This window comes from Barbus barbus (assembly GCF_936440315.1).
Source record: "Barbus barbus genome assembly, chromosome: 36".
Classification (NCBI taxonomy): Eukaryota; Metazoa; Chordata; class Actinopteri; order Cypriniformes; family Cyprinidae; genus Barbus; species Barbus barbus.
Genome location: NC_136714.1, coordinates 2107394 through 2120520, shown reverse-complemented (window position 1 = coordinate 2120520; position 13127 = coordinate 2107394). Strand labels below are relative to the sequence as shown.

The 13127-nt window shown below is 37.6% G+C and overlaps 1 protein-coding gene across 4 annotated transcripts in view; it reads left to right on the top strand.

The window, feature by feature from the left end:
- Positions 1-13127, top strand: part of LOC306856220 (rap guanine nucleotide exchange factor 6-like) — a 94797-nt gene that overhangs the window by 7362 nt on the left and 74308 nt on the right. For 3 of the 4 annotated variants that reach the window (XM_079395360.1, XM_079395359.1, XM_079395358.1), the window contains exons 2-4: positions 699-769; positions 4723-4779; positions 7022-7105. In XM_079395360.1, coding sequence (XP_079251486.1) covers positions 699-769; positions 4723-4779; positions 7022-7105 — 212 coding nt within the window. Of the gene's footprint in view, positions 1-698; positions 770-4722; positions 4780-7021; positions 7106-9621; positions 9718-13127 lie in introns of those variants that run through there. The other variant, XM_079395361.1, reaches the window with a different exon arrangement.

Sequence of the window (13127 nt, the reverse complement as noted above, 5' to 3'; positions counted from 1 at the left end):
GATTTGACTAGAATCCAGAGATGAAACCCGAGTATTGATAAAAGCAGACTTATAAATCAAATACAACCTGCTCAGTGTTACAAGTAACGAGTTATGTAATCAGATTACTTTTCCCAAGTAACCAGTAAAGTAACATATTACCTTTTAATTTACAAGAAAATATCTGAGTTACTAAGTAATGCCAGTTACTTTTTTTCCCCCCATGTATTGACTGACAGCTCTCCTGTCCTCATGTTGAGAGAAATCTGGAGTAAGTGCAGAGGTGTTGTGTGCGTGATGGTACTGTAGGTCTACACTAAATATGAACATGCATTCCTCAAAATGTATAAATATAATATAATAAATGTATCATCGATACTAATGATTTGTCTTTGGAGCTTGTAATAGATATACTGTATTTCTCTTATTCAGTGTATCAATGCTGTGTATGATCTCATGCTGCTTACTGGTCACAGTTAGCTTTGATATTCATCATTATTATTCATAACGGTTTTGAATTGAATGTTAGTATTGCACACTGCTAATTTACAATGTAAAATCCACCATCATTTTGCTTCAGCATGTTACTTGGGTTAGAGGCACTTTCAAAATAAATAATGGCTGATCAGCCAATCACAGTGTGAACAAATGATCCTGATGCTGATCTGAGCTAAGAGAGTGTCTGGTGTGGCTCACTGATGTGTGTTTGTCTCGTTTAGGACCTGAACACCATCTACTCTCATCTGTTCCACATGGATGTGCTGTGTCACCTCAGAGAACATCAGCTCAGGTGAGACCCACCTCAACATCACAGCCTTCATCTGATCAGAAACAGATGCATCAAATGGTGCTTAACCTTCAGAAAATTATTATCTGTCAACCTTAGGACATCAAAATATTAGGCCTATATGATCACAATTTCTTTAGTTGGGGGACTAATTCTCACTATTACCTAATTATTAATAATAACAACTTCAATAAACTCCTAATTTGCTGTTTATTAATAGTTCAGGGTTCGTACGGTCATGAAAAACCTGGAAAAGTCATGGAATTTTAAAGCAGCAATTTCCAAGCCTGGAAAAGTTTTGGAAAAATAAATAAACCCAGAACGTTTTGGAAAAGTCGTGGAAATCTATTTCACAAATCTCTGTATAATTACATTTACATTCATTTAGCTGACGCTTTTATCCAAAGCGACTTACAATTGCTATATATGTCAGAGGTCGCACGCCTCTGGAGCAACTAGGGGTTAAGTGTCTTGCTTAGGGACACATTTCTCACAGTGGATTCGAACCCGGGTCTCTCACACCAAAGGCATGTGTCTTATCCACTGCGCCATCACCACCCCAACCCACCTCTATTATACCCAGATCTGTATAATAGAATTATGTTTAATCAGGTTCGGGACGGGATTGCGCATAGGCTATATCACATTGTTTTACTCATTCCCGCAGCATTCGACTTTAATATGATGGATATTCACACATTTATTCAATAGCCTGTTGCATATAGGTTTGATGAGTAAGTGAATCCATCAGATGAAATCGGTAATTTGAAAACAGCGTGAGTGATTCAGCTGTACTCTCTTTGACTGTCTCTTATAGCGGCTTCTCATCTGCGCATCTCGCCACTAAAGAGCTGCTGCACGCTGCGATACAAGACTTTCGCTCGCGTTTCGGTACAGTTGACAGAATTGTCACTTGCCTAATCGGGTCATTGTTGCATCGACACAAAAATTTAGCCTATTATTTACTTGCACGTCTTTTTAAGCCATTCGGTACTCGCACGCTCCAGAGGCGGTTTCCTGTGCGCTCAGTCACGTCCAAAGGGCACGCGTATAAAGCTGTTTTTTTTTAAGTCTATGGTATAAAGCCGACTTGCAAGAACCAAATTGAGTTTGGTACCAAACAAGCTCAGTAGAACCCTGCACGGGCCTCAAACATATGCCCTAGTCCAGGCCTTGTGCGGCATGATTATCAGAATTACCAGCCCGAGTCCGACTGGAGCCCGTGTCTTTTTTCTCTTTCTCTCTTCCCCATTACACAGCTGCTTTTAAAATAGCTCAGTTTCATTTTAATGGCAAAGTGGTTATATTTATTTTTGTTTCTTTATTAAGTTAATTAAAAAAAAAATGTTTGGAACGATTTTTTATTTGTTAAATTCAAGTTTTTGTTTTTAAAGTAGCCTAACGACCAAGCGGCCAGCGGCAGACAGTGGCTGTGTCCAAATTCAGGGTCTGCATCCTTCGGAGTACTCATTTGAAGGATGTTACGTCACAGCGCCGCGACGAAGGCTGTCCAAATTCGTAGGATCCTTCAAATGCGGCCCACAAATACGTCCTCCTTTTCCCCGAATTGGAAGGATGGGTGTGGTGGATCCTTTCCCGTCCTACCTATCCCATAATTCTTTTCGGCAGAGCGTAATGGCGGACGAAGCGAGCGGTAGCGGAGTGGGAGAGGAGTTTCTCTGACAAAACAAGCTAAAGTTTATGCTTCGGCTCAATGAATTTGTAGGAGAAATTAGTAGAATACTTAAAAACAAATAAAAATAGGCTATAATGGCTTACCTGGATGTGACTGTCTTGTAGTCTGATATAAAAAACTCTCCGACAACGAGCAAAGAAAGTATTTAATTTATTTAATTGCTTTATTTCTTCCAAAAGAATTAAAATGAGGAGAATAACTCTTTGTTTGTCCATTTTCCCGCTTCTTGCTTGGCGCTGTCACGGTTGCTAGGCGACAGGATATGAGCAACGGGTAAGGGAGGGAACTGAAAGAAGGGTAGGCTGTCCAAATTCACAAACACCGACTTCCGGGTTTTGCGGACGTCGGAGGATCCCTCCTCCTTCAACCGGGTAGGAAGGATCCTAAGGAGGATGCAGACCCTGAATTTGGACACAGCCAGTGAGTTAGCCAATGTTTGATCAATTTAGCCTTCTCAAACCACTTGACTAAAATAAAATCTATATATAAAATACTTAAAAAAGCATATCACAATGTTAGTTTAAACATTTAACCAAGACAAATGTGTACTATTAGGCGCGTATTGTTTGTGCGGAGAGTGGAAGCTTTGCAGGACATTTATTTGTGGGCACTCACAATATCAACATACGCTTTTTAAAAATAAACAAGATGGGCTTTCTGCCATCTCGGTCTTGAGCAGAAGCGCTTTACAAAAATGAACCGAAACTCAGCGAATATTTTATTATTTGCTGGGGTTGTAATTACTTGCTGGGGTTTTGTGGCAAGCTTTATTGCGTGCGCTTTAACACAGAACTCTTCCAGCACTTGCTGCTGCTGGCAGGACACTAAACACAGTCGAGCCGCTCTTGACAGTCGCGGTGGCACGGTCTCGTGTTGTTTCCACCAGCGCGGCAAATCCTTTTCATCACCGTAATATTTGATGGATATCTCAAATATAAAAATAAGGAGGAAGCCTAAAACAAGCCCAATGCCCGGCCGTGTCTGAGCTATGACATGAAAATTGTCCTGAAGCCGTAAATAAGTCGGGGCATGTCGGGCTCGGGCTGAAATGCAAGGCTCTAAAGCACAGCTTGTTGCGTTTAAGCGGCAAAAATACACACAAAATTATGTTAAAATAGCCATCCTGGCGAGTAAGCACTGTCGTTTTTTTCTTAAGTGTTTTAACTCTTTAACAGTTGCGAAAGAGAAAAGTTTCCAAAACGACATTCAGGTCCTGTGTTTAACAGAGTTAAATGATAATATTCAGCGTTCTCCGTGTGGAATAACATCTGGCGCAGTTGCTGCTTGTACTTATTACTAAAACAGAGAAAGCAAACAATAGCATTAGTCATTAATTTTAGTTAATGCTATGATAATTTGAACAGATTTTTATTCTTATTGTAAAATAATGGAACATTAGGTCATGGTCTCAAAAGTCATGGAAATTTATTGGTAAAAATGTGTATGAACCCTGATAGTTAACTAGGTAGTAGTTAGTTTAGGTATGGGTCGGATTAAGAGATCTAAAATATGATTATACAGAATAAGACATTAATATGTGCTTTATAAGTAGGGATGCACCGATAACACTTTTTCCAGAACGAGGCCGATACCGCTACTTTTATTTTTGGTACTTGCTAAAAATTGGTGCAGAATGAGATGCACAATTTAGATAAAGTCCTGCATGCTTGACATTTAAAATGAATGTTGTGGACAGACCAAAATCAGTTTTTAAAGGGGGTGTTTTTGTGAAATATTATTACAATTTCCAATAACTGATTTCTGTGAAAATATGTTAAAATGTAATTTATTCCTGTGATCAAAGATGAATTTTCAGCATCATTACTCCAGTCTTCAGTGTCACATGATCCTTCAGAGATCATTCTAATATACTGATTTGCTGCTCAACAAACATTTCTGATATTATCAAAGCTGAAAAGAGTTATATTATTGTGGAAACCTTGATGCATTTTATTTTTCATGATTATTTGATAAATAGAAAGTTCAAATGAACAGCATTTATTTGAAACAGAAATGTCTTTACTCTCTCTTTTGATCAATTTAATGCATCCTTGATGAATAAAAGTATTAATTTCTTTGGAAAAGAAAATCTTAATGACCCAAAACTTTAGTGCACATTCACTTTGAACTGATCGCAGGTTTATTCACTGCAGGACGTCAGTTCAGTTGTTCTTGATGGGAGCCCGTTTAGAGCAGATCAAACACACATCGTCATCATCAAAGCTTTAGTCCTCCTCTCAAACCTCTCTCTGTGTTACAGGTCCATGTGCATGACGGCCAGGTACGAGCGCTATGAGGCTAACCATGTTCTCTTCTAGTAAGTACATCTCTGCATGTTAGTGGTTTTGATAGCACATACTGATAGATAGCAGTTGAATCCAGGTTTATCACTTTTACCTAAAACTGAAACCATTAAAACCGTTTTCATTGCTTTGAAATAGATAAAAATGAACTGAAAAAAAAAAAAAAAAAATTAAAATTCAACTAGTTTTCGAGGCAACATTTATAATTTTTTAATTTTATTTTGAAGTACTGTACTAAAATAACTCCAGCTAAGTACATTTACATTAAGTCATTTTGCAGACGCTTTTATCCAAAGCGACTTACACTTGGGTAAGTAATACAAACAAAAAAAAGTTGACATATTAAAAAAAAAAAAAAAAGACAAAAATTTTAACTAAAATTAAAGTGAAAACAGAAAATATATATAAAAAACAATTCAAAATATTAACAAAAACTATAAAGGCCAGGCACCAAGCTGACGGTCGGTCAATGCCAGGCCATCAGCGAGCGTCTGTCGGGCTAGTTTTTTGGTGTTTTCCGCATGTTGGCTATCATTGGGCTCACAATGACGGCAGTTTGCCCAATTCAGAATGTTGAACTGGCATTGGGGCCATCGGTGAGAGTGAGAACTCTGATTGAATGCTCAGTTTAGTGAACTAGCCAGTGCGGGAGAATTAAAGCGAAAGTGATCAAGACAAGGCAAGTAAATCAAGACAGCACCGACAGAAATCAGACTGAAGGCTGTTCTAATGTTAATTTTCTTACCTGAGCATTCCAAAGCACAAATATTTTCATAACAACACGTGAAATAATGAAAGCTATCAACATAACTGATATTTAAAATGGTAAGCAAGTTGTTTGTTTCGTTTACATGCGTATATCACGTATATCCTTTTTTTCGGTTTCTCCTTTTAAATGACGAATAAAGACTATTGATTGCTGCTGATATAGACTGTTAATTCCTCTCACACAGTTTGCCGTCCCGATCTTTTTCTGGGGGGGGCTATAAAATTGGAAATTAAATTTAAATGCATATTCAGCAGTAAAATTAACTAACAGTAACATCTATAAAAGGTTAACATTAGTGGTGTCTGCCATTCAATTAAAAAAAATAATCACACATTTTTTCTGTAATTAATTAAAAAAATGTGACTAAACGCATATTAATATATTTGTGTTGTCATATTTTCTCACTGAACTTCCAAATTAATATAGAAACAACATAAAGATGGTATATTTTAAATATTTGTTTAATGGCATCTTTTTACTAGCCTGTTATTAAAGTAAAGTAGTCTCTATTAAATCCATTTTTTCCTTTAATTTTAGCCATTAATTATTACAGAATAATTGAAATGTTATGATATTATTTTTAACATTTTAAAATATATAACAACTTTTATATAAGTGAACTTAAAACAATCTTCACATAAACTATAAATTGCATGCATAAGCTATATTGATTATTCTTTATTCAAGCAACAAAAGTTAATCAGCAAGCAGAGCAGTCAAGTGATTTCTCTTGTTCTTTAGTTCTTTGATTTACATTAATTACAGACTGCAGCAGGTTTCACTTTAAAAGCAGCGCTGTTTCTTTAATAAAAGCTGATGCACATGACGCAGATGTGACACACATCCAATTTTCTCCGGTAATTTAGGATTTTATAACTGATTTAAGACTGCTTATGCGTTTATGAGGTAACTCGTCAAAACCACGTATTTTTACATCGTTGTGTGTGGTTTTGTCCATTGCTTGTCTGAAGCTTATGAGTGCAGCCAAACACGCAGATTTGCAAACTATACTTCCTGCTTTGATAAATATCTTCGTCCAGTGTTGGTGTAATTGATCATCTTTAAACTTGTTTAAACTAACGTTAGAACTGTGGATATATCTCATAACTCCCTCCCTTCCTCGCTTGTCAACGCTGCCATCTATTGATGTTGCGGTCTTCGGTAGATTGTTGTTATTGCGTCTCTCGCTTTTCTTTTGGCTGGCCCGGGCCAGTGTTGCCACTTTGTGGACAAACTAATTAGTGCAAGAACAATTCAAGGCGAATGTGCAACCTGCGCACTCTTCCTCGGTCCGGATGAAGATGATTTGATTCAATTAATAACGAGTTATCAATATTTTTTTACCCAGCCCTAGTGATTAATAATCTGATTATTGGAAATAATTGCATTATTCATGCACATGTAAACATAGTCTATGATACTAACACACACGGCAGCAGACGTCCTGATGTGTGACTGGGCTCATGTGACCTGTGTTTGTGTTCCAGTGCTGACAGCATCTCCACGTGCTGGTACGTCCTGCTCTCGGGCTCGGTGCTGGTCAAGGAGCACATGTATCTGGCGCGATGCTGGTATGTACCTCACTTCACTCTTCCACACGTGTGTGAGCTGACAGATGAAACGTGTCTGACTGCATGGTTATATGTGTCAGCCAATGATGAGGCTCAAACAGCAGGAGTTTCACTTCCTCAACATGCCTTTCGTTTCTCTTTATTCCAGCACGAGACTTCCTGATGGTTTAGAAAGCCGTCTTAACTAGTGCTTAATAAAACAAGGTTTTATTTCAGACACTATTTATATTTCATGTTTTTATATTTCAAGAACAAATCAAGTTGTTTTAAACCTGAATGAGTTTCTTTCTTCTGTTAAACAAAAATTTTAGTTTTTTGAAGAATGTATTAATTTTTATTCTTGTGCTGAACTCAAAAGAAGATATTTTGAAGAACGTGGGGAACCAAACAGTTGTTGGTCTTCAGTGACTTCCATATTTTTTTTCCTACTATCAAAGTCAGTGGGGACCAGCAACTGTTTGGTTACCCACATTCTTCAAAATATCTTCTTTTGAATTCGGCACAAGAGTAAAAATGAATACAGGTTTGGTACAACATGACAGTGAGTAAATAATGACAGAATTTACATTTTTGGGTGAACTATCCCTTTAATAAATCGGCAGCATGTTTAGTTCTGTCCCTTTAAGAGCTGCAGGCATCTGTTTCTCTCTCAAATGTTTACTTTCACTTTAGACATAACTGTGTTTATGTAAACCTTGTGTGTTTTGACAGTAATCTTAGTTATCGTCTGATTGCGCTAATACTAAGTAATCATGTGCAGTTTGACTGGCCTTTTAGTGTACGCACGCTTTAAGTGTAAGTGTTTTGTATAAGCGGATGTCAGAACAACACGCGAATGAAATGTTTAACCGGCATGGCTTTAAACTAAAGCACACGCAAATAATGTACTTTTGTGATTGCGAATAAGTGCATTGTCTCGTGAGTGTAACTCTACCGCTGAATCAACATTTGATGTGAAGTTGCAGCTAGAGCTGGAGCCGAGAGACATAGTAAATACGGTGCATTGCTTGAGGTAGATGATGTGTTTTGCTAGTAAATGTTTCATTTAGGGGTGACCCCGATGCTTCGAAAGGAGGAACCTGATTCGACTCCCAATCTCACAGTCGAATATTCACGGGGTGTTATGACCATGCCATTTTGGCTATATGGGGGTGCTCAAATGTCTGATTTCACATAGAACTACCAGTTTTCTCCCAATTAATATATACCCTGTTATGATAATGCTGTAAATAAGAATCTGAAAAGAAAGAAGCTTTAAATACATATTTTAACGTGCGTGAATAAATCCAACCACCCCTATAGATTTAAGTTTCACTTTCCATAATCCGTGACCGACAGAGGAACAGCTTGGCGGCAGGGATTTAAAACTTTAACTCAAACTGTCACAGGCAGAGTTAATTTTTTCTAACAGGTATCAGGTATCGTATCACTCTTGCCGCCACTGATTGCACCCAAACACACACCGGACACACGCGCACGAATATCACATGCACATCGAGCAAACGACGGCCACATAATTCAGTGAAGGAAAATGACAAGCAGCAGCTTCTAATTCATCATTAAGATTGAAGTACATGGAGATAAAACAACGCCTGTATCGATAACAGTATAGTTTGTCCTGAAGCTGACCAGTAGTCCGGTATTGTCCCAATTACATACGTTCCAAAAAAAATATCGGTTCTCGGTACCCATCCCTAATGATAAGTAAACGAATTATTTTGCTCTACAAATGATTTTACTTGAATAAAATTACAATATTTTAAGAAATTACTTAATTTCTTCACTTGAGAGAAGCTTTTATTTTAGCAGGCAGCTGCAGAAAGACCTTTAGTAGGTTTATAAATGCTTCTCATTACAAATCTGTGTAAAATGCATGAAAGAGTAAAATGCTGTAATCATCTGTCCACAAAAATATTGGAAATTATATGAATGTGAAAAAGTATAACTGGCTCAAGCTGCGTTCTCAAATGCACTTTAAACTCACAGCATATGCAGTGAACACAGTCGATATACTTATAGACTATATACTTATTTCATTAAGATGCTATCTGTTGTCTGAGAAGGGGTTTGTGTTTGTTTGATTTGTTTTTCACACATATGAAGCCTCATGGCTGGAGTGTTTGTGCTCATCGTGGGTGTGTTTGTCCTGAAATATAAAGGGAAGTGTGTGTGTGCTGTGTGTTTGCTGACCTCTGTAGGGGTCAGGGGCAATGAGGAATGCGGAACTCATGTCGCTAGAGTTTTCCAGCTGTGTGTGTCATGAGCGCATCCAGACAGGAAGCGGCCCTCACCCCTCATTTCTGTGACCAGACCCCGTACACACACACAGAGACCACACCAGAACAAGCTCATTGATGAGCCGTTTCCTTTCAGGATTTCAGAATTCAAGTTTCAGAGCATGAAAATCACGATCTCTCAGGAATAAGATGTTGTTCTGCCAGACAGAAGAATCTTGAGTGGAATGTTTTGGATGTTTTGAGCCGGTTTGACTGCATTACTTTCGCTCTCTGTTTGAAGCCGTGGGTCCTCTCGTCATGGATAGGCAACTCTTATCTGAGGACGTTGGGCTCCTGTAGCAGCACCTGATCCATTCTTAAAGGACCGGTGGATGTGTGAGTGAGCTGTACGTCTCACAGTCTGTGTCAGCATGTCGTTTGTCTCGTCTCACAGTGAGTGACGGTGGTTTTTCTGTGACTTCTGAACTCAAGTCTGTGTGTGTTGTGCTCACGTGTCGTGTAGTTTTAACTGCAATCGCTGGCTGTTGGTGGTTTGTGGGTTCAGTGTCAGACCTCTGTGCTGTCATGGACACACGGCTTTGTCATGTTTTAATATTATCAGTGTCAGGAAGAGAAAGTTCAGCTCAGACTCTCACTTCTGCTGATGTTGAGCACGTTCAGCTCTCAGTAGGGGTAGTTTTAGAAATATTATGATTCACAATTTTATCACGATTTTTTGTCATGTTGGTTTTATTATTTTGCTTTTACAAGTTGTCTGAGCATTACAGCCAAACTAGAAAGACACAGCCTTTCAAGATAACAAAAAAAAAAAAAAAGACATGGCAGACATTTAGGCCAAAGTGGGCAAAGATAAAAATCTTTGTCATTATTTTATCTTTCTTATTAAAAAGATAAGAACAAAGATACACATTATATACAAATAAAACAAACAGTGCTTTATTTTCAGGTACAATAGGTGTATTTAGCAGAGCATTCAATGAAATTGAATGAACAAATATAAAATAAAACACTAGATAGACTGATTCCTAAAGCAACTGTATTAAAGATTTTCAGTCAAGAATAGGGAGTGATTTTTCTCTTTGTGTTTTGTTGTTTTGTTAACGTTAAATGAATAGTTCCCCAAAACTAAATATTCTGTCATCTGTCTGTCAATTCTGTCATAGTTTTATTTTTATACCATCATTTACTCAAAAGTAGTTTTAAACCTGAATGAGTTTCTTTCTTCTGCTGAACATAAATTATATTTTGAAGAAGGTGGAAAACCAAACAGTTGCTGGTCCTCAGTGACTTCCATTGGATTTTTCTTTCCTATCAAATTCAATGTGGACCAGCAACTGTTTGGTTACCCTCATTCTTCAAAATATCTTATTTTGGGTTCAGCACAAGAAATTAATAGAGGTTTGGGACAACATGTGAGTGAGTAAATAATGACAGAAATTAAATTTTAGGGTGAACTATCCCTTTAATGACAGTCGACAGCACGTTTAGTGTCCTGTCCCTTTAAGAGCTGCACACATCTAATATACAGGCACCCATCCGTTTCTCTCTTAACTATTTACTTTCATTTTAGAGATAACCAACTGAGTCTGTATGTAAACCTTGTGTGTTTTGACAGTATTAGCGCAAAAGATAACTTAGTTGAGTAATCCGGTGCTGTTAGACAGGCTTTTTAGTGTGCGCACATCAGACCAGCGCACGAATTAAACATTTAACCAGCAAGGCTTGTGTGCAAATAATGTACTTTTGCGATCGCGAATAAGTGCAGTGTCCTGTCTGAGTAACTCTACTGCTGTATGTCGTGTTGTACAGTATATAGAGACGGCGGCGCCAGAAATGTATGTGATATAATGTGTGCTGTAGCACGATACTACGATATTTCTTCAAAAGCAGATCGTGGAGACATTTTTATCGTCCACGATCAAAAATCGTCATATCACACACCTCTAGTTCTCAGATGTCTTTATATCACTCATGTTGATGTGTTCATGTCTTATTTTATATATGAAATGATGATCCAACAGAACATGATTTTTCAAATTTGCGCCACAGTTATTGAGGTGCTGTGGGTGTTTTCTTCCTGTCTGGTGTGAGATGAATCCCTCCTGAAATATATGTACATTACTTTGACTTTGAGACTTGTTAAAGCACTTGCACGTTGTTGCTCTTTTTTTGGTCTTGATTGCTTCTATTGTCCTCATTTGTAAGTCGCTTTGGATAAAAGCATCTGCTAAATGACTAAATGTAAATGTAGATTTGTACAGTAAAATGTACTTCTCAAAGTAATAATTATTAAATATAAAACATTATTTTAAGAATATTACAAATTTTTTGTCAATGTTCTAATTTAAACAATGAACCTACTTTTTAATATTAATTTGTATTTTTATTGTTATATATTTGATTACCACAGTTTTGATAATAAATTAATATTAAATCATAAATCCAGAATTAATTTTTTATAGGACCATATTATTGTAAAAAATGTTATACATTATTTAAGTTCTTAAAGTTGTACTAATTCAATTAATTAGACTTGTAACTAAACATAATCTAGAAAAACACAGAATTGGGAACAATAAAATGGAATTGGGGGAAAAACAGAACATAATTCATAGGGTCCTAAAATGTATTTTTTTTTTTTACTTTTAATAAATGTTTGTTAAAATTCATGTTTTCAATTAATTAGCTTTTTGATTCCTAAAATTTAATTGGTAGCACATTAGGGACAAATTCTCACATTAACTAGTTGTTTATTAGCAGCATGCATATTACTAGCATATTGGCTGTTTATTAGTACTAATAAAGCACATATTAATGTCTTATTCTGCATGAGCATATTTAGATCCCTTAAACCACCCCATACCTAAACAACAACTATCTTACTCACAATTAATAAGCAGCAAACTAGGAGTTTATTGAGGCATATGTCATAGTTAATAGTTTGTTGATAGTGAGAACAGGACCTTAAAATAAAGTGTGACTGACTTCATACGGCCCTAGTATAGTAGCAGCACAGTCTCCTCATACATGTCTGGAGCTCAAACACACACACATACTTGCATCACAATGAACACCAGTACTAGTGAAGGCTGAGCTAGTAAACAGCGGTAATGTAGGATACGAAGGTTCAGGAGAGTTTGCATGAGTCGACGCTGGCACTGAAGCTGCAGTACTTGTGCTCATCCACAGAGGGGAGTGAATGATCTCTCAGTGAGAGCCGGGACGCTCCTGACAGCTCTTCCCTTCGTCTGACAGCAGGGTTCAGTCTCACTGGAGTGTGAAGAGATGTCAAAGCAGACCTGACCTCTGACCCCCTCTAGCTCCACTCACACAGTAATGACGCTTCTGCTCTGTGATCTGAGAGCACAAACTGAGAGTCCATTCCTGCCAACGTATTTACTAATGAGCTTCACTGCTTACAACATCAGGGCTTGAATTTCAGTGCAGGATTGCGGGTATTGCACATAATTCTGCTCGTTCCCGCAGTTTCTGTGCTTGTAGCACAGGAAACTCCCGCAAATATTTCATTGTGAAAGACACTCGGGACAGATGATGGAATGTATAATTTGCACCTGCTTTTTAGTCTGTGCATGATGATGCCAGAGAACTCAATTCAGTACTGGCATGCTCTCTGTGAGACTCCTTTCTGTGAGCTCACACCCAAAGCGCGCACACACAGAGCTGCACCTGAAACACAAGAATTCAGTTATGTGTTGAGCCTTATTGCACATAAACGGCCAAATACATACAAAATGATGAGTATTCACGTAAACACTGCTGTCTGC